This window comes from Trachemys scripta, chromosome 5 (genome assembly GCF_013100865.1).
Source record: "Trachemys scripta elegans isolate TJP31775 chromosome 5, CAS_Tse_1.0, whole genome shotgun sequence".
Lineage (NCBI taxonomy): Eukaryota > Metazoa > Chordata > Testudines > Emydidae > Trachemys > Trachemys scripta.
In genome coordinates, this window is record NC_048302.1 from 86,046,906 (window position 1) to 86,071,955 (window position 25,050).

Genomic DNA, 25,050 nt, shown 5'->3' on the forward strand with positions numbered 1-25,050 from the left:
GGACAGTGGATATTTTCTCTTTGGTTGACTTTTATGTATTTTACTTGCTATTTTATTATATATATTAATTAAACAGTTTTTCTTGAATGTTCTTTTAAACAGCATTAAAGCCACTAGACAATATGTTTCTTATACATTATCATGGTTTAAAACCATATTGTCTTATAAAATGAAATTCAGCTATCCCATACAAAGTGTATAGTTTGATCTGGACTAAATTTTGTGATTACAGTCATCTAAATTCCATGATTCTTATTTAAAAGTTTAATCATATTGGTTGGTCTGCCTCTACTTCTAAGGCAATGCAGCTATGCATAACTGTACTATGGGCTTAGAAGCAATGTCTCCATCTAGCTTTATACAAATAGTAAATATTCCATCAAATTGTATATTTGTAATCAAATTTTGATTATTTCCACATTAAAAACATAATTCTTATTCTTATGGATTATCCTTTAAAATAAAAGAAACATTTTATGACTGGTACTAAATGCATAAACCAAGTGTTTCTGGTACAATAATTCATAGTTAAATGTTAATTATGGTAGTAATTAGATAATTAGTTTTCATACTTGACACCCCATTAATATGAATGGGCAAACTTCACACCTCACTTAGAGGTATTGTTTGTATTTTAGGCTACAGATTCAACAAAACTGCTATAATTTACCTAACTATTTTTATTGTCAAGGCTACTTTACTTCAGCAGCTAGACAATGAACCCTGAACTTTGTCTTTTTTAAAAAAATCTACATTCTGAAGGATACAATCTATAGTCAGCAAATGTTGTCACAATTTTTTCTCCAACTCCATTCTGGATCCCCTCTAATCTGACTTCACTCCACTACAAGCTCTCACCAAAGTTTCTAATTAACTCTTCCAGGCTAAAATTTATAGCTTGCTCTCCATCTATCTTCTCCTGAACATTCCTTCATTATCTTACAGTGAGTCCTCCTTCCCTCACCTGTTCCCTGGAGGGATCCAACTTTCCCTTGTGTTTCTGTGGATGATCTGTTTCACATTTACATAGCTTCAAGAACTGTTTGCAGTTGTTGACTCTCAAATCTTTTTTGCCCATCAGTCCAATACTGTATTTTATATCTCTCTCTCATCTTCCTTTTGGATATCTTTCTGTCATAGAATATCAGGGTTGGAAGGGACCTCAGGAGGTCATCTAATCCAACCCCCTGCTCAAAGCAGAACCAATCCCCAGACACATTTTTGCCCCCAATCCCTAAATGGCCTCCTCAAGGATTGAACTCACAACCCTAGGTTTAGCAGGCTAATGCTCAAACCACTCAGCTATCCCTCTAAGCTAAATCTTAAGCGTCTTTGGCCAACACTGTTAATCGTTCTTTTTTTTTTTCCTCCTTTCAAACCATCTCTGTTCACCTCACTGTCTGTCACTATTGACAGCATCATCCTCCCCACCATGCAGGCCTGTAGGTGATTAACCTTTCCTCTTTTCTTTGCACATTCATGCTATACCCAAATGATGCCACTTTTTCCTCTCTAACATTTCTAAAATCCAAACTTTGCTTTCTGACCACACTACAAAAACTTTCCTCCCAGTGCTCATCGTTTCATATCTTTACTACTGCAGTCTACTCTTTTTGCTCTGACCCACCCTGATACCCTCATCCCCCACCTCCAGACCACAGACAGTACAGCTTCTAATATCATTTTACTTTGTCCTTAACTTCAACCCTGTGTACCCCCTCTTTGTATTTCTCCATTGGCTTGTCTCTCACCTTATCAAATTCAATGTTCTTATCCCCACCTTCAATGAAATGCACAACTCTGCCCCTCCCTATTTATCTGCTTATGTGTGTCAATAGTTTACCCAACATTCTAGCCCTAACCACCTCTTTTTCCCCCTCCTTTCAGTAGTCTTTCTATTTCTTTCAACATCACCCCTTCTGCACAAAACACACTCTGAGGTAGTTCATAAGTTTACTGTTTTCACCTTAAAATTCCTCTGAATATCTGCTTCTGTCAAAATACTTGTAATAAATTGCTGACTAATACCTAGTTGTTAAATAGAAGGCCAATGGATATGGCTAGTACCTTTCTAAGGTATTCTGCTCTCCCCCCTCTTGCCCCCCCCCTTGTATGTTGCTTGTTTTCTTAGACTGCAAGCTCTTTGAGGTAGAAACTGCCTTGTTATATACTTGGAAAGCAACCAGGGCTGCCCAGAGGATTCAGGGGGCCTGGGGCAAAGCAATTTTGGGGGCCCCTTCCATAAAAAAATTGCAATACCATAGAATACTATATTCTCGTGGGGGTCACTGCGGGGCTCAGGGCAAATTGTCCCACTTGCCCCCCCTCTGAGCAGCCCTGAAAGCAACTACTATAATAGGAGCTTATAGAGACCCCCTAAATCCTTGCAATTCATGGATTTCCTTGTTCACTGATTCCCTATTGTCCCTACTCAAAGATGCCAAATAACTGATGTTTGTATTTTATTTTTATGATAAAAATTAAAACCATCATATAAAACCTGAGTTACGAGATTTACTAACTTTTTTTCCATGCAAGTCAAATGTTGGACCAATTAACTTTGTATAGTCTGTTTTAAAAGGAACTAAATGACTGGTGTATCTGTATTACCATTGATCTTCTGCGCTTTTGTTTATCAGATATCTAGACAGAATCCATGGTAGGTTCGCTTGGTCATTTCCTTAATGTTTTTAAAACCATTTTCCATCCATTGTACATAAAGTAAAATACAGGATCAATTAAGGCAGACGGCTAGGTTTTACTGTCTCCTTTTAACTCCATTAGCAGTGCTTAAGCTTCCCTACATTTAGCAAAGCATTTTTAAATAACCTTCTGACTTGGAAAGCACGAGTCATAGCTCACTCATGTTGTTTGCTTTGTGTAATGGTGTGAATAAAATGGCTTATCTAACAAAAGTAAAGAATATTAACCTGGAATTATAAAAGTTTTTGTTGCTTGAAGGATTGCCAATACAGTGACAAAAAATGAATTAAATCAGTGTTTGCCCTTAGAAAGACCTTTTTGCTTGTTTTTACCCTTTAAGATTCATTTTAGATATTTAATCATATACACTAAACCCATTTAACAATTCCTTTAAGAGCATCTGTGCTCACTTACTTACAGCTCCAGACTTTAAAAATTCCTGAATGTTGGTATTAAAAGCTTGATTGACTCCATGAACAGATTATTCACTTTGTTGCATTTTCAAGAGCAGAAACATTTGTCATAATAGAGAAAAAGTCTTCAAAGCGTCTCAATCCCATTTCATAGGCTCCAGTAAATTAGACTTCCTTTCCTTCCCAACAACTTTCAATAAAATTGTAACTTAGGACTTTATTCACCTTGACATAGTCATTCAAATGCAGCAAAATTATTGCAAGATCATGTCGGTGGCAGCATATAATAAAGGTTTTGTTTCCCTATTTCTGAGATTTAATATTCTTTCTTTTTTGAATTTCCGGTGTAGAACTGAGATGTGGTGTAGAAAAATCACTAAGCCAACAACATCAGAATATTACTGACAGTGGTGTTAGCAGTAAGAAAAAACAAGTCTAGTTAGGCACTGGGTGTTGAAGTGCCAGAGGGAGCTGGGGTCAACATCAGAGAATGGAAAAAGGAGGCCTCTGATAGGTTTTTTTGTTGTTGTTGTTTTGTTTTTTAAGATGGTACAGACAGAAGAGGAAAACTATAATATTTTTAAAGATCATCTTACATTTTTTATGCAGTGCTGTTATATCCATGTTGGTCCTGGGATATGAGACAAAGTGGGTGAGGTAAATCTTTTACTGGACCAACTTCTGTTGGTGAAAGAGACATTATTTCAACCTACACAGAGCTCTTCTTCGGGTCTGGAAAAGGTAATCAGTTTGTCACAGCTAAATACAATCTGTTCCACTTTGTATTTAGCTGTGATACTCTGATTACCTTTCCTAGACCTGAAGAAAAGCTCTGTGTAGCTCAAAAGTTTGTCTCTTTCACCAACCGACATTGGTCCAGTAAAAGATATTAACTTACCCTTCTTTTGTTTCTATGTGTTGAATTTAACTGTCCCACAGAACAAAAGATTATCGGACTGAGGCTTCATGCTCCCAATACAGTGAAGAGTGTGAATGGAGAGAAGTAATTCTGCCAAGCAAGAAAAATTGGTAATCAATTTCCATGCCTGCCAAACATGCTGATTTGTTTGACTCTCACTACTGTGTTGCTATGTTGTTTGATAAAACCCACCTAGTGGAATTTGAGAGCATGAAAGTGTGATACCGGGAGTATAAATCAACCAATATTGCTGCAGTCAGTGATTTAGTATTTCTTTTGAATTTTGAATCAAATCTTGATTCAATATATTGTGTTGGTCTTTGAGGTGGTGCAGATAGAAATGGCACCTAATCTAAAATTCTGAAGACAAGTACTAGAAAATTATGTCCTTGGGAAGTGAGTTGTATTCCTCCTTTTCCTTGGGTGGCATTACGACTTGTTTTTGACTAATGGCTAAGCTGTCTGTGTATAAATGTAGCCTTGGATATATTTCAAAATCTAATGTCAAGCCCCTTAAATCCTTGACCACTTCAGAGTTTAATCTACACAAACCTCTTTTTTTTTTTAATTTTATTTTCTTCAAGAGTCAGCTCTGAAAGACCAAATTTTTAATCCAACAGGTCACTTACTTTGTACAGAAGTACATCTAAGGTGGATATGATTTTTTTACACCAGTTAACATAAAAATAATAGCTTCATATTATGCTAGTAAATTAGATTAATGAAAGGCTTCGTGTCATTTCTCTGACAAGGTAAATAATAAAATCTCAGGAGGACTCCTGTAAATAAAGTGATGCAGCAGACCATACATCTTACTGATTAACTCTAAAGTTGACTAGTTGTGTAATGTGTTTTAGTGCTTTTTAAAATGTTTTACGTTGCACGAAGGGGATTTACTCTAGTGGTCTCTCAAAGTTATTTATTTGCATTTTTCAGACTGATTCCTATTACTTTCCATATAATGAATAATTTTGCTAGATAGTACCAACTAACCATCTTTATGACTGTAATAATAAACACCATGGCTTACGTGAAGCTTCCCTGACACCAAGGTGGGTGGAGATTGAAAACTATACATCCCTATCACTTCAACTAAAGGAGTATTTATTCCAGCTCCTAGCAGTACCGGGCAAATGACATATGAGTTGCTCTGACTGTACCCAGTATAGGGCAATGGTATTCATACATATACAACCTAATTTTATTTTTAAATGGACGTTGAGTCACCAGCTTCTTTCCCTGTCTCTCTTCCCAAATGGGCTGTCTCTAGAAGTGACTTACACACTTTCATCTCCACTGTATCTTACTCATGGCTAGCTGGCTGCTTTGTGCCCTTTCTGCGCTCCAGAGTGAAGTGTTCCAATCCACCCTCCCAAATCTTATCTTTGAGAACAGTAATATAAATTGGCTGAGTCCTAATCTTTTCTCTACAGCTTCCACAAAACATTTTCATTAGAGTGGATATTTCATATTGGCTTTCACTTTACCCTCATTCCCCCCTCCTCTTCCCCGCCCCCACACCCTCCACTCAGCTCACACTCTGTTCAGAAGTAGTGGGAACCAAAATCTTCATTTTATCTTCCTGGTGCTGCTCTTGCCACATATTTCAATCTGAGACCAAGTGCATCTGTTTTTCTTAACTGTGTGATATAGACTGAGGGGGCAGGACTGCCCAGGGTCAGGTTGATAACCTCACCAGAGAGCCTGGCTGCTGCCAGAATTTACCAGGGTTGAGGCAGCCCATAGAGGTAGACCCCGGCCAACACCAAAAGATTGTCTCAAAGCTTAGCTTCTGATGCAAGCTGCCTCAAGTGCAAACAAACAGACAAACAAACAAACAAACAAAACAGAACTCTGAGCTGATCATTTAGTCCGGAACTAGATTTTATTTTAAAATGAAAAGTCTCCAGTTTACAAACAAGGGGGCTGATTATACAAATCCTTTCTGCTAGAAGCAGTAATCCCCTTGAAATCAACAATTGTCTGATCAACTGCTTGCACTGTTGAACTAGTATGATTTCCATAAATCATAGAAGGTGTAATAATGGATCTCATATTGACTTCCAAAACTGAAGCAATGATTTGAAATCACACTGTATATTCTTACTGTATATGAAATATTATATTTCAAATGTCAAGAGAAAAGATTAATTTTATTTGAAGATTTATTTTATCTTGCATCTGAAGAAGTGAGGTTCTTACCCACGAAAGCTTATGCTCCCAATACTTCTGTTAGTCTCAAAGGTGCCACAGGACCCTCTGTTGCTCTTGATTAATTTTATGTAACCTTACACCTTTTTATTGGGCTCACTCTCTTCAAGGTACCAACAACCATTGAAATGGCTGCAGTTTTTTAATTTAAGGTTTGATAAAATGAAAATAACATACCATGGAGTATGAATGGGAACAAAATGACCCAAGAGTTCACATTCAACAGTAACATTGGAAATAAACTATCTTTATATGCTATGCAGTAGACAGGCCTCTGATCCCAGACCAAAGTTTTCACAGGGTAAAATCAAACAGTAAATATGTAATAATTACTTATTTTTCATTTCTCCTCTCCCCCCAGCATATTGCCTGAGAGTTTTTCAAGTATTTAAAATGAGAAATTACAACAACACTATCCTCCTTTCTCAATTCTAGTCCAGGGCATGCATTAGGCATAGCACTCAAGCATTTGCCTCTTCCCTCACATACTTCTATAGGTCATCTAGATTCTTATGCATACAGCAGGGCTACAGGGACTGAGAAGGATTTTCCTGAAATTGCTACTCCCAGACACCAGTATATGGCACTGGGCACTGGCACTGAGGGCAGGCAGACTGTGTGAGTGCTGAAGGTGGACAGGCTTTCCCCAGTTAACCCCAAGTCTTCTGCCCTTTCCTCAAACAAGCCCTTATACTCTAATCCCACAGTCTTCTCCTGACTTCCTTCAATACTATGGTCCCCCCTGGCTTCTCCAGGCTCCCAGGACCACTGGGTTCCCCCAACACCCGTGCTGGCCCTGGATCCACCTTCTTTCTCCCTCTGATTCTGCCAACTGCAAGAGAGAGGCTTCTGCCTGCACCCACTTCCCACTGCTTATGAGCAGCCTGAGGGGAAAATAAGTGGTTATCTCTCATTTGTGTGAGAGATCACATATGGACAAAATTTAGCAGCTATTCCAGCCTATAGGAGAAAAAGAGTGAGAGAAAACAATCTTACTGGAGGAATCCCAGGTCCATCTTACACACAGGAATATAAGGTCTGTGTTTAATTCTTATCTCTTTGGATACTGATTTCTATAGTCTAGGTCTAGCATTTGTGTATATTCTGCCTCACACATTCAGGAGCCCTCCTCAGGTCTGGTTTCCTGTAGCACATAGAGAAAGCATTTAATTACAGAATCTTGAAGTAGATCTATTTAACAACACAGTTAGTGAATTTAAAAATAAGGTAGAGAAAGGCCTTAACTGTCTACAAGTAATAAAATTGAATTTGTCAAGTACCACAGCTTGGCAAGAAAATAGGAATCACATTCAATTCAATCTAAGATGATTCATTACATACATTAGACTCCAGACAAGGCATCTGGAGGTTTCAAGGAGATGATGCATGCCTTGTAGTGGTGCCAAAGCATACCGTTGGTGTGCACTAAGTACCAAACAATAAAGGGTCATGTTTGGAATAATACTTTACTCAAGTCTTAATATTACATAGTGATGCTAATGTTATGAACCTTTGGGTTCAATCAAGAAATGTACTAGCAGTACTATGCCTGGTGTGCAGTTGGTAAAACTCACATTTACTATATTAAGATAATGTGTTACATTAGGATAAAATTGAATCAGACAAGCAGGTAATATTATTGACTAATAGTTGAATGATAGCCTGGAAAGTTTAAAATAATATGGCCAATTATTTAGAGAGGGAGAGAAGATGAATAGCTCAAGCAAAATAACTTATGGCCCTTATTGCACATGGGTGCAAATAAATTTGAGATATCCATTCTTTTCTTGAATTTCCTTTATTCATTCTATACTGAATCTCATTTTTTCCCATGTCTTTGTGGCCCTTTTGTCCTCTCTGCATATTAGAATAATTGATTCTTTCCCCCTCCTATAGCAATTGTAGTTTAAAACAAATTCTTGAACTTTTAATGTTCAAAGAGGCCTTAAGTGCTTTAGCCCTCATGGACTAAGAACACACCTAAGTCAAGGGCAAACTGCTAAAATGTTTGAGCATCACTGTAGTATAGTAAAACAAAACTCCTTATTTCTTTAAAAGCAAAAACAAAGCAGATGTAAAAAGTAACATGAAGCACTATCAAGGTATGAAATGAAGCATACAACACTTCATATTTCTATAGTCTTTAATACTGAGGCCTTATAATCTTGAACTTTAGAGCATGCGACTTCAGATGTGCAATGGATGTTGAACCCCACAATACCATTTTGTACAACTTTTTAGTGTAGGACCTTGCTTTAATGTTAATTTCTCCATTTAACATTTTGCTAGGTTTCTTTGGGTGGGGAGCACAGTTCATAGCCTGAGTTTGTAGATGTGTGATATTCTTCAATATATAAATGGGTACAGAAGGCAACATGCAATGCTAAAATTTATTCTGACATTCAGTAGAAGCATGGGCATAGGGTGGAAGTTGGTACAAGATAAAGGTCATGAGCAATGAAATACTGGGGGGAAAAATAATATTTTGTTCAGCATCACTTAGTGCAAGCCAGACTCTGCGTATAAAGATTAGGAATGCTGGCCACGAACGAGAGATAATAGAGAATATCTGATATAGTCTAGATGCTATCATTCTCATAGGGCTTGTCTCCACTTACTGAAGGATCAACATGCTGTGCCGATTGGTCTCCTGTCAACTCCGAGAAGCGTAAGGTAAGTCGATGGGAGAGTTTCTCCCGTCGACCCAGTGCGGTGTAGACACCACAGTAAGTCAGCCTAAGGTATTTCGACTCCAGCTACATTATTCACATAGCTGGAGTTGCATAACTTAATCCTGTGGTGTAGACCTGCCCTTAGTAAATTTTGTTTGTGGATGTTAACTAAATTCTTATCCCTGAAATATTTGTGTTATGAATTCAATTGAGGCATTTGGTTTGTATGTCTGTTAAAGGGACAACCTAAATCTGAAATTTAGTCAACTAGAGTTAAATTAGTTTCAGGTACAACACCTATGGGTTGAGTCCTCCTGCTCTTGTATGTGGGATTTGCACTTTTTCTTATGTATTAAAATGTTTAGTGTGATCTGAAGATATTTTTTCCAGTTTGGCCACCAAACTGAAAAGTCAGTTATTTGCTCAGCTCTGATTGTGGTAACTATTATAAGGGCCATGGTATTGGGGTAGGAACTGGGATGTGGGGGGTGGGCTGAGCTCAGATTGAGCACTTCCCAAATCACAGCCCACATTTTGCACCTATGGAAAGGGAAGATTTGAGGAGTGTTGGGGGCCAAATCACAGGGGATATGGGGGAAAGTAATTAAAGTCTCCATCTTTCCACTGATGGCCAGGAAGCAAATAAAGAGAATCAGATTGGATAGATAGCTTTTCACAACTGGTATAATAAAATTATGACCTTTTGTTAAACTAGAACCAACTGTATGGTATTTTTAATTTCCTCATTAGTGGCCTTGTGGTCAATGTTTCTTTTTTTGGTGGAATCATACCAGAAGTCTGGTGGGTCACTTACTTTTTAATTTCAAGTGCTAAAACTATTAAATAACAATGGAATTACCTAAATTAAGAGGCAGTTCTCTGGCTGACTGCCTCTATATGACTCTTATTTGATAATCTTCTAGATTTCTAAATCCCAGATAAGATTTACATGGTTTACATTCTCTGGAGAAAAAAAAACAACACTTGAATAGCAAGCTGGGAGAGAAAGGGGAGAATTAGTGTTCTTTGGAATCCTTGTAGAAACTAAGATTTGTAGTTTGTTTCTGGAAAATCCAAAGGCCTCAAAAGCTCACAGCCACAGCTGAGGATAACACAGCTCAGATCAGGAGGCAAGAAAGGTCACCTCAGCACTCCCCTGTTCCCGGGGCAGCTCTGCAGCACACCAATCCTTCAGGATAGTCTAAAGCAACCTGAGTGCTACTTGATCTTGTACAAGGGATTGTGAACAGCTCAAACAGGCCTATATGTAGCTGTGGAACAGCAGGGCATAGGGTTACCTTAGATGTGGATTCTACACCAGCCATAAAGAGATTATGACACTCTACACCCCAGGGGAGAACCCTGTAACCCTCATATTCATCATTTGTATACAGTTGTGATATTGCATAAAAAGCATGCCTTGTAATGTATCATAGGAAAGGTTATGATCTGCTGAAACCACTGTTTCATCTAAATATGTATATCATTAATGCATATGAAGTTATAAGAATTGTGTTGTGTGATTGTCACTAAAATATGCTGTGGGTATGGTAAACGCCCAGATACTAGCTCCCCAAAGACAATAACTAGAGGAATAACCAATGCTCAGGCGGGTGTCGAATAACCATCAACAGCTATTGTCCAGCAAGGGCGCTACAATTCAGTGACTCACTTGCACAAGGCTATAGCCAGGGCAAGTGCTCAACCTTGCCTGGTGACCTAGCAATGTCCGCCAGACATGCCTGGACTTATGTTCTCCAAGCACATGGACTAAGTGTCCACAGGACACAGTGGACCCATGCTTCATCCTTTCTCTCCTCCCCCACCTATGCTGAAGGCAACGAGAACACTGGAGCTGAAGAGACTGGTCCCTGAGCAAAGAGGAAAAAGCTTGCATATGAAAAACTGTAATCAACCCGCAATATCCAGTGGGGTGAGAAAAACTGCTTAATTTAGATGTTGCCCAGTCTAACGGGGCTGAGAGTTTAGACTGTGTGCTTATTTTATTTTATTTTATTTCATTTTATTTTATTTTATTTTATTTTATTTTGGTAACCACTCTGACTCTTTACCTATCACAGATTTGAAGTGATTATATCTTTTAAATCAATAAACTTATTCTAGAGTTTATCCTTACCAGTGAGTTTGACTGAAGTGCTTGGTAAATCTGCTCAGGTTACAAAGGCTGGTGTATATCCACTTTCCATTAATGAAGTGGATTAATAAATTAATCATCAATTAATAAACTTGCATTGCTCAAGAAAGGGTTCTGAGCAGCTCAAGATGGTATATTCCTAGGGTACAAGCAGGGTCGGCTCCAGGGTTTTGGCCACCCCAAGCAGCCAAACAAACAAACAAAAAAAGCCGCGATCGCGATCTGTGGCGGCAATTCGACGGGAGGTCCTTCGTTCCGAGCAGAAGTGAGGGACCGTCTGCCGAATTGTGGCCGAACAGCTGGACGTGTCGCCCCTCTCCGAAGTGGCCGCCCCAAGCACCTGCTTGGTAAGCTGGTGCCTGGAGCCGGCCCTGGGTACAAGCCTGGGAGCTATGGGTATTTGGCTGGTGTCTTTATCTGTGTGTGATTCATGAGTGACTCTGGGAGCATTCATGCAAAATGCAAAGTAAGGGTTCATATTCAAGTGGAATCTGGGTATTAAGTAAGTCTTGGGCTTGAGGAGAAAAACCCTCAGGTCCGTCTACAGAAGCTGCTGTGTAGCATGCCTGCAGCCATTGCAATCTGGTATATGGGAAGTGGTTGATGTGCTCATGTGGGATTTTAGCCTAGTTGGATTGCTGTTGCATGTTGCCTCACTGGTTATGCCCCAACATTCTACATAATCATTCTGTGTCCTCCTGTGGAGAGCCCTGCTGAGTATTTCCCCATGGACAGTGGGGTGCCGAGCCTGAGGCACCTTTCTTACTGTGTCATGTCATCAGCAGCTGGGGACACTTGTGCCATGCATATTTTTTTGTTTCTGTGGTCCTAGTAGGTCCTCATAAGTGGACACAGGATCTGGGCTTTGTTATATAATTACATATTTATGACAATATTTTTTTCTTTTATTCCAATAGGTATCGTGTGTCTATTTGAAAATGTGTGCTAAAAAGCCTGATGAAAAACATGCAGAGTACACTGATTTAGCAGCCATCTTTTGAAGCTTCCTGTCTCCACATTAGAGACTAATTATTACTTTCAGCCCAGTTCTGTTCCCAATGAAACCACTGGGAATTTTGCCATAACTAAGCAGGAGTAGGCTCTTTCAATTGTATTATCATAAACAAAATTGTATTTAAACAACAACTTTTTTTTTATTCTTTTGCCATTCTTTGATTGTACTCCAATTTAATTTCAAAGAAAATAAAAGGGAAAATAAAGCACTCATGCTCAGAACTTTCAGGCCAATGTTTATCCCAGCTAATATTTCACAACCCTAGTTCCTGAGCTATGTTTTAGTGACTGCTGCTTTTGCACAAACCACTGTACAGTGGCGATGCTGCTCCGTAGCTGCTTATCCATCCTCTGGGCCTGGAGTAGCCTCCCTGCCCCACTGAAGAGATGCTAGTGAGGCATGGATAATGCATTCTTATAAAATTAGAGCTGGTGAAGCTGTCCTCAATTCTCCAGTGAGTGGTAGCATGTTGCATGGGCTCCCCAGATCCTGACCTGGGCTTTGCTCAGTGAAATAGTATTAGTTTTGCTACAGAATTACAAAGAAGAAAGCAGGATTTGCCATCAACACAGGTGTAAAATGCCTCTTTTCATATCAGATAGAATGTTAAATATAGGTCCTTTGTAACCATCTTTATTTTTACTCAAAACTGCTATGTGTCTGGAATTTCCAGGAGGCTTCAAAAACCTTCATTCTCCTGCTCACTGCGGACCCAGCAAAGACTTTGACTAGTAATTTTAAAAGTAATGTTTATCTTCAAGCTAGTGAACCTACTGGATGACTATTTGTTAATTTTAAAAAATATTTTTGAAGCTTTTGAAAAGTTGAATAAATTTTTAATCCACAAGTGTATGAAAAGTTTGATCTCTCAGATCAGTTTCAGAGAGTCCCTTTCACCTTACTTCCCTCTTCCATATTCTTTGCAATCACTGCTTCTAGAGTTTGGGCTGAATGGTTTTTATTTCTTCACAGTGGTCACTTACAAAAGTGAAATATTTTTGTTGTTGTTTGTAGGATGGAATGGGGAATCTGAGAGTCACCAAAAAAGGAATTCGACTTGAAGGCATATCTGAATTTCTACTTCCATTGTATGTGAAAGAAATACATTCCCGAAAGGTAGGAGCTTGACATCTTTTGAGTTTATTTACAGATAATTCAAATTAATTTCTTCAGCCTGAAAATGTAGGATAGGATTTCTGCACTCTCTAAACTGGCATTCAGTGCAGGCTTGCTTTGAGAATACCTTAAGAGAAAGCACTGTAGAGAACTGAAAGGCTCATAAGTGCCAAAGATGAGATTTAATCTGAGAAGTGGATATTCACTGTTATCTGAAACATTCTGTTCCTGTGCTATTACTTATAAAGTGCCATCATCCCTCATCTACGTGGGAAAACAAAATATGTACATTAATCTTCAGGAGAGAAAGCTCAGCACTGTGAATGGAACATTTGATTCTTCCAATTTGATGTGAACCCAGCACACAAGTTCTGCAAAATGCAATGAAAAGAATGAATAGTTTCATATATACTCAAGTAGCTCCACCTGAGTACCTTCTAGCTTCAGCTAGTTTAATTTTTTTCATTAGGTACAGGGAATTTTATTAAAACTGGATAATGTACACTAGGATAGAGATTTTTTCAAAGCAAACCATTTGTAATATTGCTAAAAATGTAATTGTTTTATCACTTAACAGCAGGCCATTATAGAAAAAAATCATTAAATCAAGACATTATATATTCAAAAGTTCAACGCAGCTCATTTCAACTGAGTCATGCTGGGTTGTAGCTTGCCTAGATATATTAAAAATAAAAAAAAATGCAGTACTTGAATTCTATTAAGTTCTCGCTGCTATACAAATGTTATCAGAGAGGAATGTTAAAATATGTTTTAGTCAATGAGGTACAGAGAATTTTAATATGCATAGTGCAAATGTTGACAGGAATGAAGAGCTATTAAAAATGTTTTTCCACTATTAAATCTCCCTCAGAAAAGTCTTTGACCTCAACAGGCAGTAGAGACAATCATGTATGCATGAAAATGTATCATGAGAACTACAGGCTACAATATGCTTAAAATCTTAATTTATAAGTGGTTCCTTGATATTTTTCCTTCATTATTATATTCTTTGTGTAGTAGAGAGAATCTGAAAAATGGGACCTGGTACAAAAGTCCTGTTATGAGGCCTGACACCTGAACTAGAGTGGTAGTTAGGCCCTGTAATATAAAGCAAAGCTAGCAAAAGTCAGGGCTGTGAGCAGAAGTCAGACTCTGCTTGCATTCAAGCTCACAGAAACTGGCAAAAACAGGGCTGATATTGCAAAAACAGACACATTCCTAAGAAGTATGAGGCACTCAGGAAGGCACATTCCAGAAGGGTGATACCAGAACACACAGATACCAAGTATGGTACAAACACACTCTCTGAAGATGCCTGATTCTCCCTCCCCCACCCTATTTAAATATAAGGTCAGGATGTCAGCATGATGAATAGAGATGTTTTGATTGAACCCATGTATAAGCTACATCTAAGTAACTACATCAGAGAAGCAATAGGTAACCTGTTTGTATCAGTGTATGAAGAGAGGTCTCGGAGGAAGAGTCTTTGGCCAGCCGAGGGGGGAATGGAAAGTCCCACCATTCACTGAGCTGTGACCATTGTCACAGGCATACATGTGCTAGTGTAACTGTAGACATTAACCCGGGGAGCTAGGGCTGTGCTTTGTCAACAATAAACCTGACCGGGTGCCGTCGCTACTAAATGGATCTGTGGTTATTGGGCGGTTCTATCAAGGTCTGCTGTGTTCGCTATCTGCACATAGCTGGGACAGCACAACTCAGAAACACAAATGCAGCCAACATCTGCCAACATTTAGTTCTTAAAAAAATCAGTTAAAGGAGACAGAGCAGTTAATTGTCCATTTCATCTGTAAGACAAAAAAACTGGTGAAGATTTAGAATCGTGAGTGTTTCCCTGCCAACTGAAATATCATGTAACACTTTATCAATCTGTGTATATGTCAAAATAGTCATTGTGTTTTGATCACTTTATTTGATAGATAATCATCTTTGACTTTTCTATTCACAATCAGTTTGTTCCCTTAAGACTTGCCTTTTGAAAAATATTCCTTATGAAAGGTTTGCTAAAAATAGGAAAAGGTAATTAATGTAACATCTATAAGCAAACCTTCAGTAACAAGGTAGCTGAATATATTTAGAAATGCAAATATCATTGCTTTGATTTAGATCATGATACAACCAAAAGATTAAGCTCACAAAAATGACCTCTATATATTTTATTAGCCATCTCTACCAAGAATAGGCATTTAAGGTCACATTCTGCCCTCTAATACATGAACGTGCAACTATGGCTGGAATTTGTCCCCTCAAATATTTTTTTTCAAAGTGTCATGCTATAGAAAAGCACAAAGACCCTCTCAAAATAATCTTCCTAAGAGTCTCATGTACATCTTCGTAACTCAATGCTCCTTGATACACTAACTTAGCTTTAGATTTTTTATTATTTCCAGAAGTAACAAAGTAAATCACTAATATTTTAAGGGTGATACTGTGGCCTAATGTAGGAAATATAAGATTTGTTTTAAAAACTGCAGAATACTTAATGAACATTTTCAAATAAAGCTAAAAAAATAAACTCAAGTATTCCTAGAAGCATCCATGTCCCAACCCAGCCAATAGGAACTTTATAAATGCTGTGTTTATGGAAGTTTTGCAAATTCCCCAGACTCGATAATCCTTGTAACTACACTCAGGTCTGGTCTATACTACCCGCCTGAATCGGCGGGTAGAAATCGACCTCTCGGGGATCGATTTATCGCGTCCCGACGGGACGCCACAATCTATCCCCGAATCGGCGCTCTAACTCCACCAGCGGAGGTGGTAGTAAGCGCCGCCGACAAAAAGCGGCAGAAGTCGATTTTGCCGCCGTCCTCACAACGGGGTAAGTCGGCTGTAATACGTCGAATTCAGCTACGCTATTCACGTAGCTGAATTTGCGTATCTTAAATCGACTCCCCGCTGTAGTGTAGATGTACCCTGAGGGAAACACAGCTCCTTCCCAGTGGTCACAGAATGCCAGATTAAGTATGCCATGACAGTTCCTTCCCATGGGTGATGTCTGTGATTCTGTCTATCCCATCTGCTATGTGTGATAATCAGGCTTATAGGAATTATGTTACTGTATTTATCCACCAAGCACTTAAGCAGGTGTGACTTTGCTCAGACAGGTAGAATTGGGAAAGGTATAGAGAAGGGCATTAAAACTTATTAGGATATGGAACATCTTCCATATGAATAGAGATTAAAAGGACTAGAACTGTTCATCTTAGAAAAGAGACAGCGAAGGTGGTGGGTATAATAGAGGCCTATATAATTATGAATGGTGTGGAGAACATGAATATGGAAGTGTTATTTAGTCCTTTACATAATACAAGAAGCAGGGGTGACCCAATGAAATTAGTAGTCAGCAAGTTTAAAACAAACATAAGGAAATACTTCTCTACACAATGCATAGTCATCCTGTGGAACTTGTTGCCAGGGGATGTTGTGAAGGTCAAAAGTATAACTGGGTCAAAAAAAAATTTAGATAAGTCTATAGGGGATAGGTCCATCAAGGGATATTAGCCAAGAGGGTCAGGGACACAATCCCATGTTCTGGGTATCCCTAAATCTCTGACTATTAGAAGGTGCGTCTGGACAATGTGATGGATCACTAAATAATTGCCTGTTCTGTTCATTTCCTCTGAAGCATCTAGCACTGATTACTGTCAGAAGATAGCATAATGATGGACCACTGAAATGACCCAGTATGGCCATTCTTATGTGAAGTAGCCCTGTTGAAATCAATGGGAGACATCCTGGCTGCATTGAAGTCAAAGGGAGTTCTACCATTAATTTCAAATGGGGCCAATGCTGCTGCTCACATAAGCAAAGTTAAGCATATGCTTAAGTCCTATGGAAGATTGGTGTGCCAAGAAGACTAGATAGTCTCCCAGAGGACTACTAGGAGGAGAAATAGGCAAAATATAAAATGGCGGCTGTGGGGCTGGAGGAAGGTAGGCCTGTGAGTAAGTCCTGTTAAAAATAGAAAAAAGGGGAAGAGAATACCTGTAGCTGCATTGTTTGAAAGGGGGTTTGGGGCACTCGTTCAGTCACAGTGCCTATATTTTGGACTAGTACTTACTTAACACTCCCTAACACTGATATTGAATGTAGACTGATTAGAGTCCTAAGACTGTAGTAACCATTGTGGGATGTAAAAATACGGATGGGGGGAGGGGGAGTGAAAGATGCTTCTGGAGCTCTGCTAAAGCTGGAAATGCATGGGTTTTTTTTAGTTCTGCTATTAGCTGCTGAAGAATATTTGCATTATTTTGGGATCTTACTGTCAGGCTGACCTTTCCCCTGGAGATGCAGAACCAGCAGGCTTGATTGTCTGGGCCACAAATATAGTAAATGCCACCATTTGAAAGTAATAAATTGGGATGTATTTTTTGATGGCAGGAAGAGAGGGAAACACAATTTAAATCTGTTGAACTATATTGTATTAGGAGAAAAAAGAATGAGGAGTACTTGTGGCACCTTAGAGACTAACACATTTATTTGAGCATGTTGGCTTTTTTGGGGAGTCGGGTGGGGAAATAGAGACTGTTACTTCCATAGGGAGGGTTAACATGCGAGTCTCATACACTCATTTTCTTTCTGGTATGCATAGATTTCTGACCTTTTTGACAGCAACAAGTGGTTATTTACAGAGAAAATCAAATTGCCATTGTTGTAAACTAGTAAGGTTAATAAAAAGGAAAACAATAAACACGTTCTCACAGCATCAACTTTCTAATGTTCTTTATAACATAGACTTTATTTGTGTTACATTGCAGGAATCTGTCTTGAAAATGTTCCCCAACCTTAAATTTCTTAATATCTTCCATTATTGGCAATAGTTTCTGATACTTGAAAAGTAGAAGTAACTGTGATTCATAAACAATACTTGATATTCAAACTGAGATAATATAGGTTCTGTTATTACTACTTATTTTCTTTCCTTCCTTTTGATTAACTTTCTATTTAGATGAGATAAGAAATCTTATCTGGTATTTTCCAGATTTAATAATATTCAGCTCCTATAATAAACTAACATCAAATTCAGATAGTATTGTGTAAACATAATATTGTCTTAGGTGCTAAGTTATAGCACAAATGTAAGCAACTGATTGGACACTCATCCCAGATCCCCTAGGGGATTTATTCTTTAAACCATATATGTGAATTTCTGTTTCCCCTTGAAATAGGCTTTGCACATGCAAATAAAGAAAATACTTTAAGAATACTTGTTTTTTTTTTTTTTTTCACCTTAGCCATCTTTTGAAAGGAGCACACCTGAAATTATGCACTTGGAAATTACAAGGTTACTCACTTGCATCTTCCTTGTGATTTAATCCATAAGTGTCACAGCTTGCTTGAAAAAAATGTTGTGCATCTGTTATATTAAGAATACAAAACATTAAAATGTGAGAAGGATAATAAAGCAGCAGAATGAGGTTCACCTTTTCCTGGAGATAGTATAAACCCATGGTGAAATAATAATATTAATGTAAATATTGTACATCAGGGAGTAAAAGATGCAACTGAATCTGAGGACTTTACATGCTTTTTTTTGTTTCTGATTTATTTTCCATACTACTGAAAATGGAACCCATAAAAGGTCTGATATACAAATATCTTCTCTTTGATCAAGTTTGCCATTTTCCCATTAAAAGAAGGTAGACAGTGAAATGCACTTGGTTGATTGTTAGTACTTGAGCTGAGACAATTATAGATCAGAAAATATTTTTGCACAACTGCTATGTTTCCCCTGCACAGAGGAGGGAGGCTGTAGAGAGGTCACATGGGGAACTCGGCACAAACCTGGGGGCACGATAAAGCCCCCAGGTTTCACTGTTTCTCTCCATATCTAAGGCAAGGCAGAATTGAGCTCCGGAGAGGCCAGGGAACTTCCAGTGTTGGAACCATGTCTATTAATTCCCTGACCAAAATCCACTGCAGATGATTTGCTTGGTTTTTGTACAAATTCCAAATCCTCTACTCTATATCTTGTAATTACTTAATTCAGAAACAACTGTATAACAAGATTCTAGGATTGTCCCTCTGTGTGTCACTCTGAAGCCTAGAATGTCTGTTGAGTTGGTGTGAAGTGATGAAAACAGCTACAAGAATATTTGAGAGCTCTTCTTATTTAGAATATCACCAGATTCAATCATCACTGGGATTCATGCTCTGTAACTGTTCAATGTTTAAGTTCCTGGTCATTTTTAACTTTTTGTCATTTTAGGAGTTCACCCATATGACAAATGGATTTTCACCTAGTGAAAAATTAATATGAAAAGCAAATGCTAAACATTTTTAAAAGCCCATTTGGAGATTTGAAATATTGATGCTAGGAATTTGGCTTTCTCAAATGTTTACCCTTAGCAAATAGTGAGGAATTAGTCTTCCTCAAGCGATGTCCTATTCTTCACCATGGTAAAGTAGTAGCACTAGTTAGTTATGCAAAATTTTGCTTCCCAGAAATGTAAACAAAATATTCATATTTGCTTTGGCTGTAGAAATTACGTAACTGATAAGCTCTTTGTAAGGTGCAATTTGCCCAGCACCAGTGACTGATAGGACTGGTGCTGCCCCTCTGATGTACCCACTCCCTGGTAGAATCAGTTTAAAAACTCATTGTAGGAACTGTGTGTGTGTCACAGTTCGGGTCAACTGCACCTGTCTTCCTCCTCTGTGGTTCCTTGAGGGCACCCACAGTAGGCTCCTAGCTCTTCAGCTGTCATGTCTCCACCCAAGAGACTTGTGTCTCTCTACCATCTGACAGGGGGTTTTCCAGGCAGCACAGGTTTCTGGCTATACTGTGATATTCCTAGCAAGCCAAACTGCTTGAACAGGCCAACATCTGTACTTGGATTTCTCTTTGAAGGCAATCCCCAGATAATTGTCCACAGTTATTACTTACTAGTCAGCTCCTTCTAAGCAAGCACATTTATTATTAAGGTAAAAGTATTGCAGAGAAAACACTTTAAAAACAATAAAAGAACCTACACATCTGCTAATAAGCTTACCAGAGATTACCCCCAACTCCAACAAGAGCTCTGACAGGAGTCAGTGCTTCAGATTTCACAAAGGGGCTTTTCCTGTAGTTACAAATTCATAACAGCCTTAGCTCAGACCAAGCACGCCCATGAATAGATTAGTCTTTTCTTTATACCACTTGGGCCTTTGATGTTATGATACTGGGATCAGGTAATCAATAGACAATGGTCTACTGATTACCTAATCCCAGAGCATAGCTTCAAAAGGCTGATTTTTTGCTTTCACCTCCACCTAGAGATTCCCTGCTATTTGTCCAAAACTCCATTCTTGTCTGGCCCATTGTTCAGTATAGTCCTTTGAAGTTCATAACATTTCCCAGGGTTCACATTCCATCTTTCCCCTAGAGATGTTACATACAGTTCTAGTCCACATTAATACATACATTTTGCATTTATTACAATGGCCACCAAAGATATGTAAACTTAATTCAGTGCATTTTTTCATGGATATTGCCATATCTGTCATCTTGTGGACCTTGATACCTGAAGAAAGGAAAGTTTTGGGGAAGCATGGAAACAATATTCTATTCAAAACATCTAGATTTTGAAATATACATATTTCATTTGTTTGAACTGATATCTGATTCTTAAACCCTAACCGCAGCTAATCCAATCTTTTTCTTGTTTTTTAGCCTGAGAAAGTTACTTTATTTATCTAGCTATAAGATTCTGAAAGACTGTAAGAAGTTCATTACCACAGACAAAGTCCCTTGTGCATCAGCTCTGCTCTTGACATTTTTCCCCATAAACTTCTTTAACTGACTTAGTACCCCTGGGACTTTGTGCAATAACTTCCAGTATACTAGAGGCATTATGACTGTGGTACTGAACTAGTGAAAGAAAATATGCTGTGAACCTTTCATACAGAATCTTCTTCTTCTTCTTAGATAGCCTGAACTTTGGGATACTTCAAGCTCCATTATGTGTCTGTTTTTCTCTTTAGGTGTAGAGAATTGTTGTTATAATTGTATACATTATGTCTCCTAACTCCTGTCAAAATGTTTGGAAGCTATTCATTATAATACAACCAATTTAACGAACATTAAAGAAATAAAATAAAATACTGCACTCTAAAAAAGCTTAACAATAAAGCTGGAAATGGGAAAAGAAAAGAGATGAGGGATGATACTAATGGTTCCAACTCAGCTCCCTATGGCGTCTGTGACAAAACCCCATTCCAATAAGGCCAACAGTTGTCAAACTAATCATCAATCTTTTGAACTTAAATTTTAGAGTAAAAAGATTGTAATTTTTTTTAATTGGTAAGAGAAGTTGTGAGATGAAATTCGTGGGGAGTTCTACAGCCTAGGGCACACCACAGTAGTAGATTCCTGCTTGCTTACTGATTGAAGTCATGATAATGAGAATCTTAAATGGTTGCTGGTGTCTGAATACAGATGTGCAAGGTCTCAAATATAGAGGGACAGATTCTCTGCCTCATTCTGGTCTAATGAAACCATTAATAAATTCCCTGATGGAGAGTTCCATGCAAAGGGATGTCAAATGGTTACAGGGGGACTGGGCCCAGACCATCAAGGGCCTTGTGTTTTTGTTTTGTCTTTTACTTTACTTCTTGCCAGTGGGCTTGGACTGAAGCTGCTAGTCTGAGCTGCTGCCATTGCCACGGTGTCCATACTACTATGTTTAACATGTTAGCTCAAGCTGATCTATCATGAATATGTCTGCCTGCTCTGGGATGTACAGTTTGACTCTCGCCCCCTTGTTCTGTTTTGCTTGTTTGCTTTTCCAGTCAAATTCCTCCTCTTCCCTTGAACCATAAAACTGGGTCTATAAACTTTCTACTGTAGCAAGCAAATATGCCAATATGAATGTTTGAAGGAATATGTGAAGACAATCTTTACTGGCTGGAACTTGGAGAATGGTTGGAAAAGGGTCGTACAAGTGGCAAAGGTATGCAATTCAATCAGGGTGAATGTGGCCCATTCCCAACAGTTGACAAGAAGGTGAGAGTATCAACAGAGGGAAAATTACTTTTTATAGTGACCCAGCTACTGTCAGTCTTTATTCAGGCCTAATTGATGGTGTCAAGTTTGCAAGTTAATTCCAGTTCTGCAGTTTCTTTCTCATTGAAGTCTATTTTTGAAGTTTGTTTTCTTGAAGAATGGCCGCTTTTAAGTCTGTTATTGAGTGTCCAGGGAGATTGAAGTGCTCTCCTACTGGTTTTTGAATGTTACAATTCTTGATGTCACATAATCACCACCCTATACCGGAAACCTACTAACCACTATACTTGCCTACATGCCTCCAGCTTTCATCCAGACCACATCACATGGTCCATTGTCTACAGCCAAGCCCTAAGATACAACCGCGTTTGCTCCAATCCCTCAGACAGACAAACACCTACAGGATCTCTTTCAAGCATTCTTAAAACTACAATACCCACCTGGGGAAGTGAAGAAACTGATTGACAGAGCCAGAAGGGTACCCAGAAGTCACCTACTACAGGACAGGCCCAACAAAGTAAGTAATAGAACGCTCCAAGCCATCACCTACATCCCCCAACTAAAACTTCTCCAGCGCATCATCAAGGATCTACAACCTATCCTGAAGGACGATCCCTCACTATCACAGATCTTGGGAGACAGGCCAGTCCTCGCTTACAGACAGCCTCCCAACCTGAAGTAAATACTCCCCAGAAACTGCACACCACACAACAGAAACACTAACCCAGGAACCAATCCCTGCAACAAACCTTGTTGCTAACTCTGTTCGCATATCTATTCAAGGTACACCATTATAGTACCTAACCACATCAGCCACACCATCAGGGGCTCATTCACCTGCACATCTATCAATGTGATATATGCCATCATGTGCCAGCAATGCCCCTCTGCCATGTACGTTGGCCAAACCAGACAGCATCTATGTAAAAGAATAAATGGACACAAATCAGACATCAAGAATTGTAACATTCAAAAACCAGTAGCAAAAACCAGTCTCCCTGGGCACTCAATAACAGACTTAAAAGTGACTATTCTTCAAGAAAAAAACTTCAAAAACAGACTTCAACGAGAGAGAAACTGCAGAACTGGAATTAATTTGCAAACTTGATACCATCAAATTAGGCCTGAAAAAAGACTGGAAGTGGCTGGGTCACTACAAAAAGCAATTTCCCCTCATTGATACTCACAGCTTCTTGTCAACTGTTGGGAATGGGCCATAGAATCAGGCCCTGATTGAATTGGTCTCGTTAGCCCTACAAAAAGTAATTTTCCCTCTGTTGATGGTCACCCCATCTTGTCAACTGTTGAGAATGGACCACATCCACCCTGATTGAATTGGCCTCATTAGCACTGCCCCCCCCCACACACACTTGGTAAGGCAACTCCCATCATTTTCATGTGCTGTATATTTATATCTGCCTACTGTATTTTTCAATCCATGCATCTGAAGAAGTAGGTTATAGCCCATGAAAGCTTATGCCCAAATAAATTTGTTAGTCTCTAAGGTGCCACAAGGACTCCGTGTTGTTGTTATAGCTATGATTATACATTTGGCTCATTGTGGGAAACAAAACTATGACAATTGAGCTAGTATGGCTGCTGCAGCATGGTGTTGAAAATATAATTCAGCAGGTAAATCAATACATATCTTTCATCTCATGTGTTGCCCACTCACTGAAATAGTTTTCTCCAAGTTGTTCTAAATTTTGGAATTGTTCAAAGATTGTATATCCTGTTTTACTCTTCTTCTAGACCCTGGGATGTGTTGAAATATCATATTAGCATTACAATAAAATGACAAAGCGTGACAAGATAGTAAGCAAGGATAGAGGCAATCCATCCACTATGAAATCAGATTGTGTTCTTGATGCTTTAGAGGCGATCAAGGCTTCACACAATCTGACACCAGAAACTGATAGCTTGCCAGTGAACATTTCAGAGTTTTCATTTCATGTGCTGAAGATGTGGTGTACATCTTATTGAAAAATTAACATTGTTAGCAAAAAATTGCCTAGTCCAAATCTTGATGTAACAATGGCTTGTGGTTTATATGGTGTTCTTTGAGATTCTTAGTTTAGTGTTTATATTTTATGACACGCTTGTAGGATGCTGCATATATTAATCAAACTTATAACATCTGTACCCCATGTTATAAGGTTATGTATTGAGTGTTTGCATTGTAAACCTCTGTCACTTTATAACTCACCAGACATGAAGGAAGCACTAACTAATGTAAAATGCTGGCTTCCTACAGAATATTAGGTCATGCCTACCAAGAAGGTCCATTGAAACCAAATGGGCCATTGTGAAACATCAAAAAACAAAGACTTTAATTACTCCCTCACGTGGAGCTGGGAACTTGTCCCATCAGCTTGAACTCTGGGGGGAGGGAATAAAAGTGCCCGACAAGAGGAAACTGGAACTCATAGGGGCAAGGATTACTAAGCATAAGCAAAAGATCCGTAGTGCTAGGCCTATGTTAGCCCTAAAGGACATATACAGCTTGCTTATTATAGAACCTTTTACCACCTTTTAAGCCCTAAGACTGTAGCTCATATATGTATCTATGTTTACCTGTTTTAACCTTGTAAATAACTTGTGTCTTTTTCTTAGTTAGTTAATTTATTATAGGATTGGCTACAAGCATTGTCTTTGATGTGAGATCTAAAGTGCAATTGACCAGGGGTAAGTGACTGGTCCTATGGGACAAGGAGTAACCTGGGTATTGTTGTGATTTTTGGTGTAAGGGACCATCTATCACAAAGACACATTTGCCTAGGTGGCAAGATAACCAGAATACCCAATGTGACTGACTGTGACTCCATGGTTAGGCCTG

At 38.7% G+C, this 25,050-nt stretch overlaps 1 protein-coding gene across 1 annotated transcript in view; it reads left to right on the plus strand.

Annotated features, from left to right (window-relative positions):
• SGCZ (sarcoglycan zeta) overlaps positions 1 to 25,050 on the plus strand; it is a 401,035-nt gene that overhangs the window by 189,961 nt on the left and 186,024 nt on the right. The window contains exon 2 of the mRNA XM_034772405.1: positions 13,103 to 13,204. Within this exon, the coding sequence (XP_034628296.1) occupies positions 13,103 to 13,204 (102 nt within the window). The remainder of the gene's footprint in view (positions 1 to 13,102; positions 13,205 to 25,050) is intronic.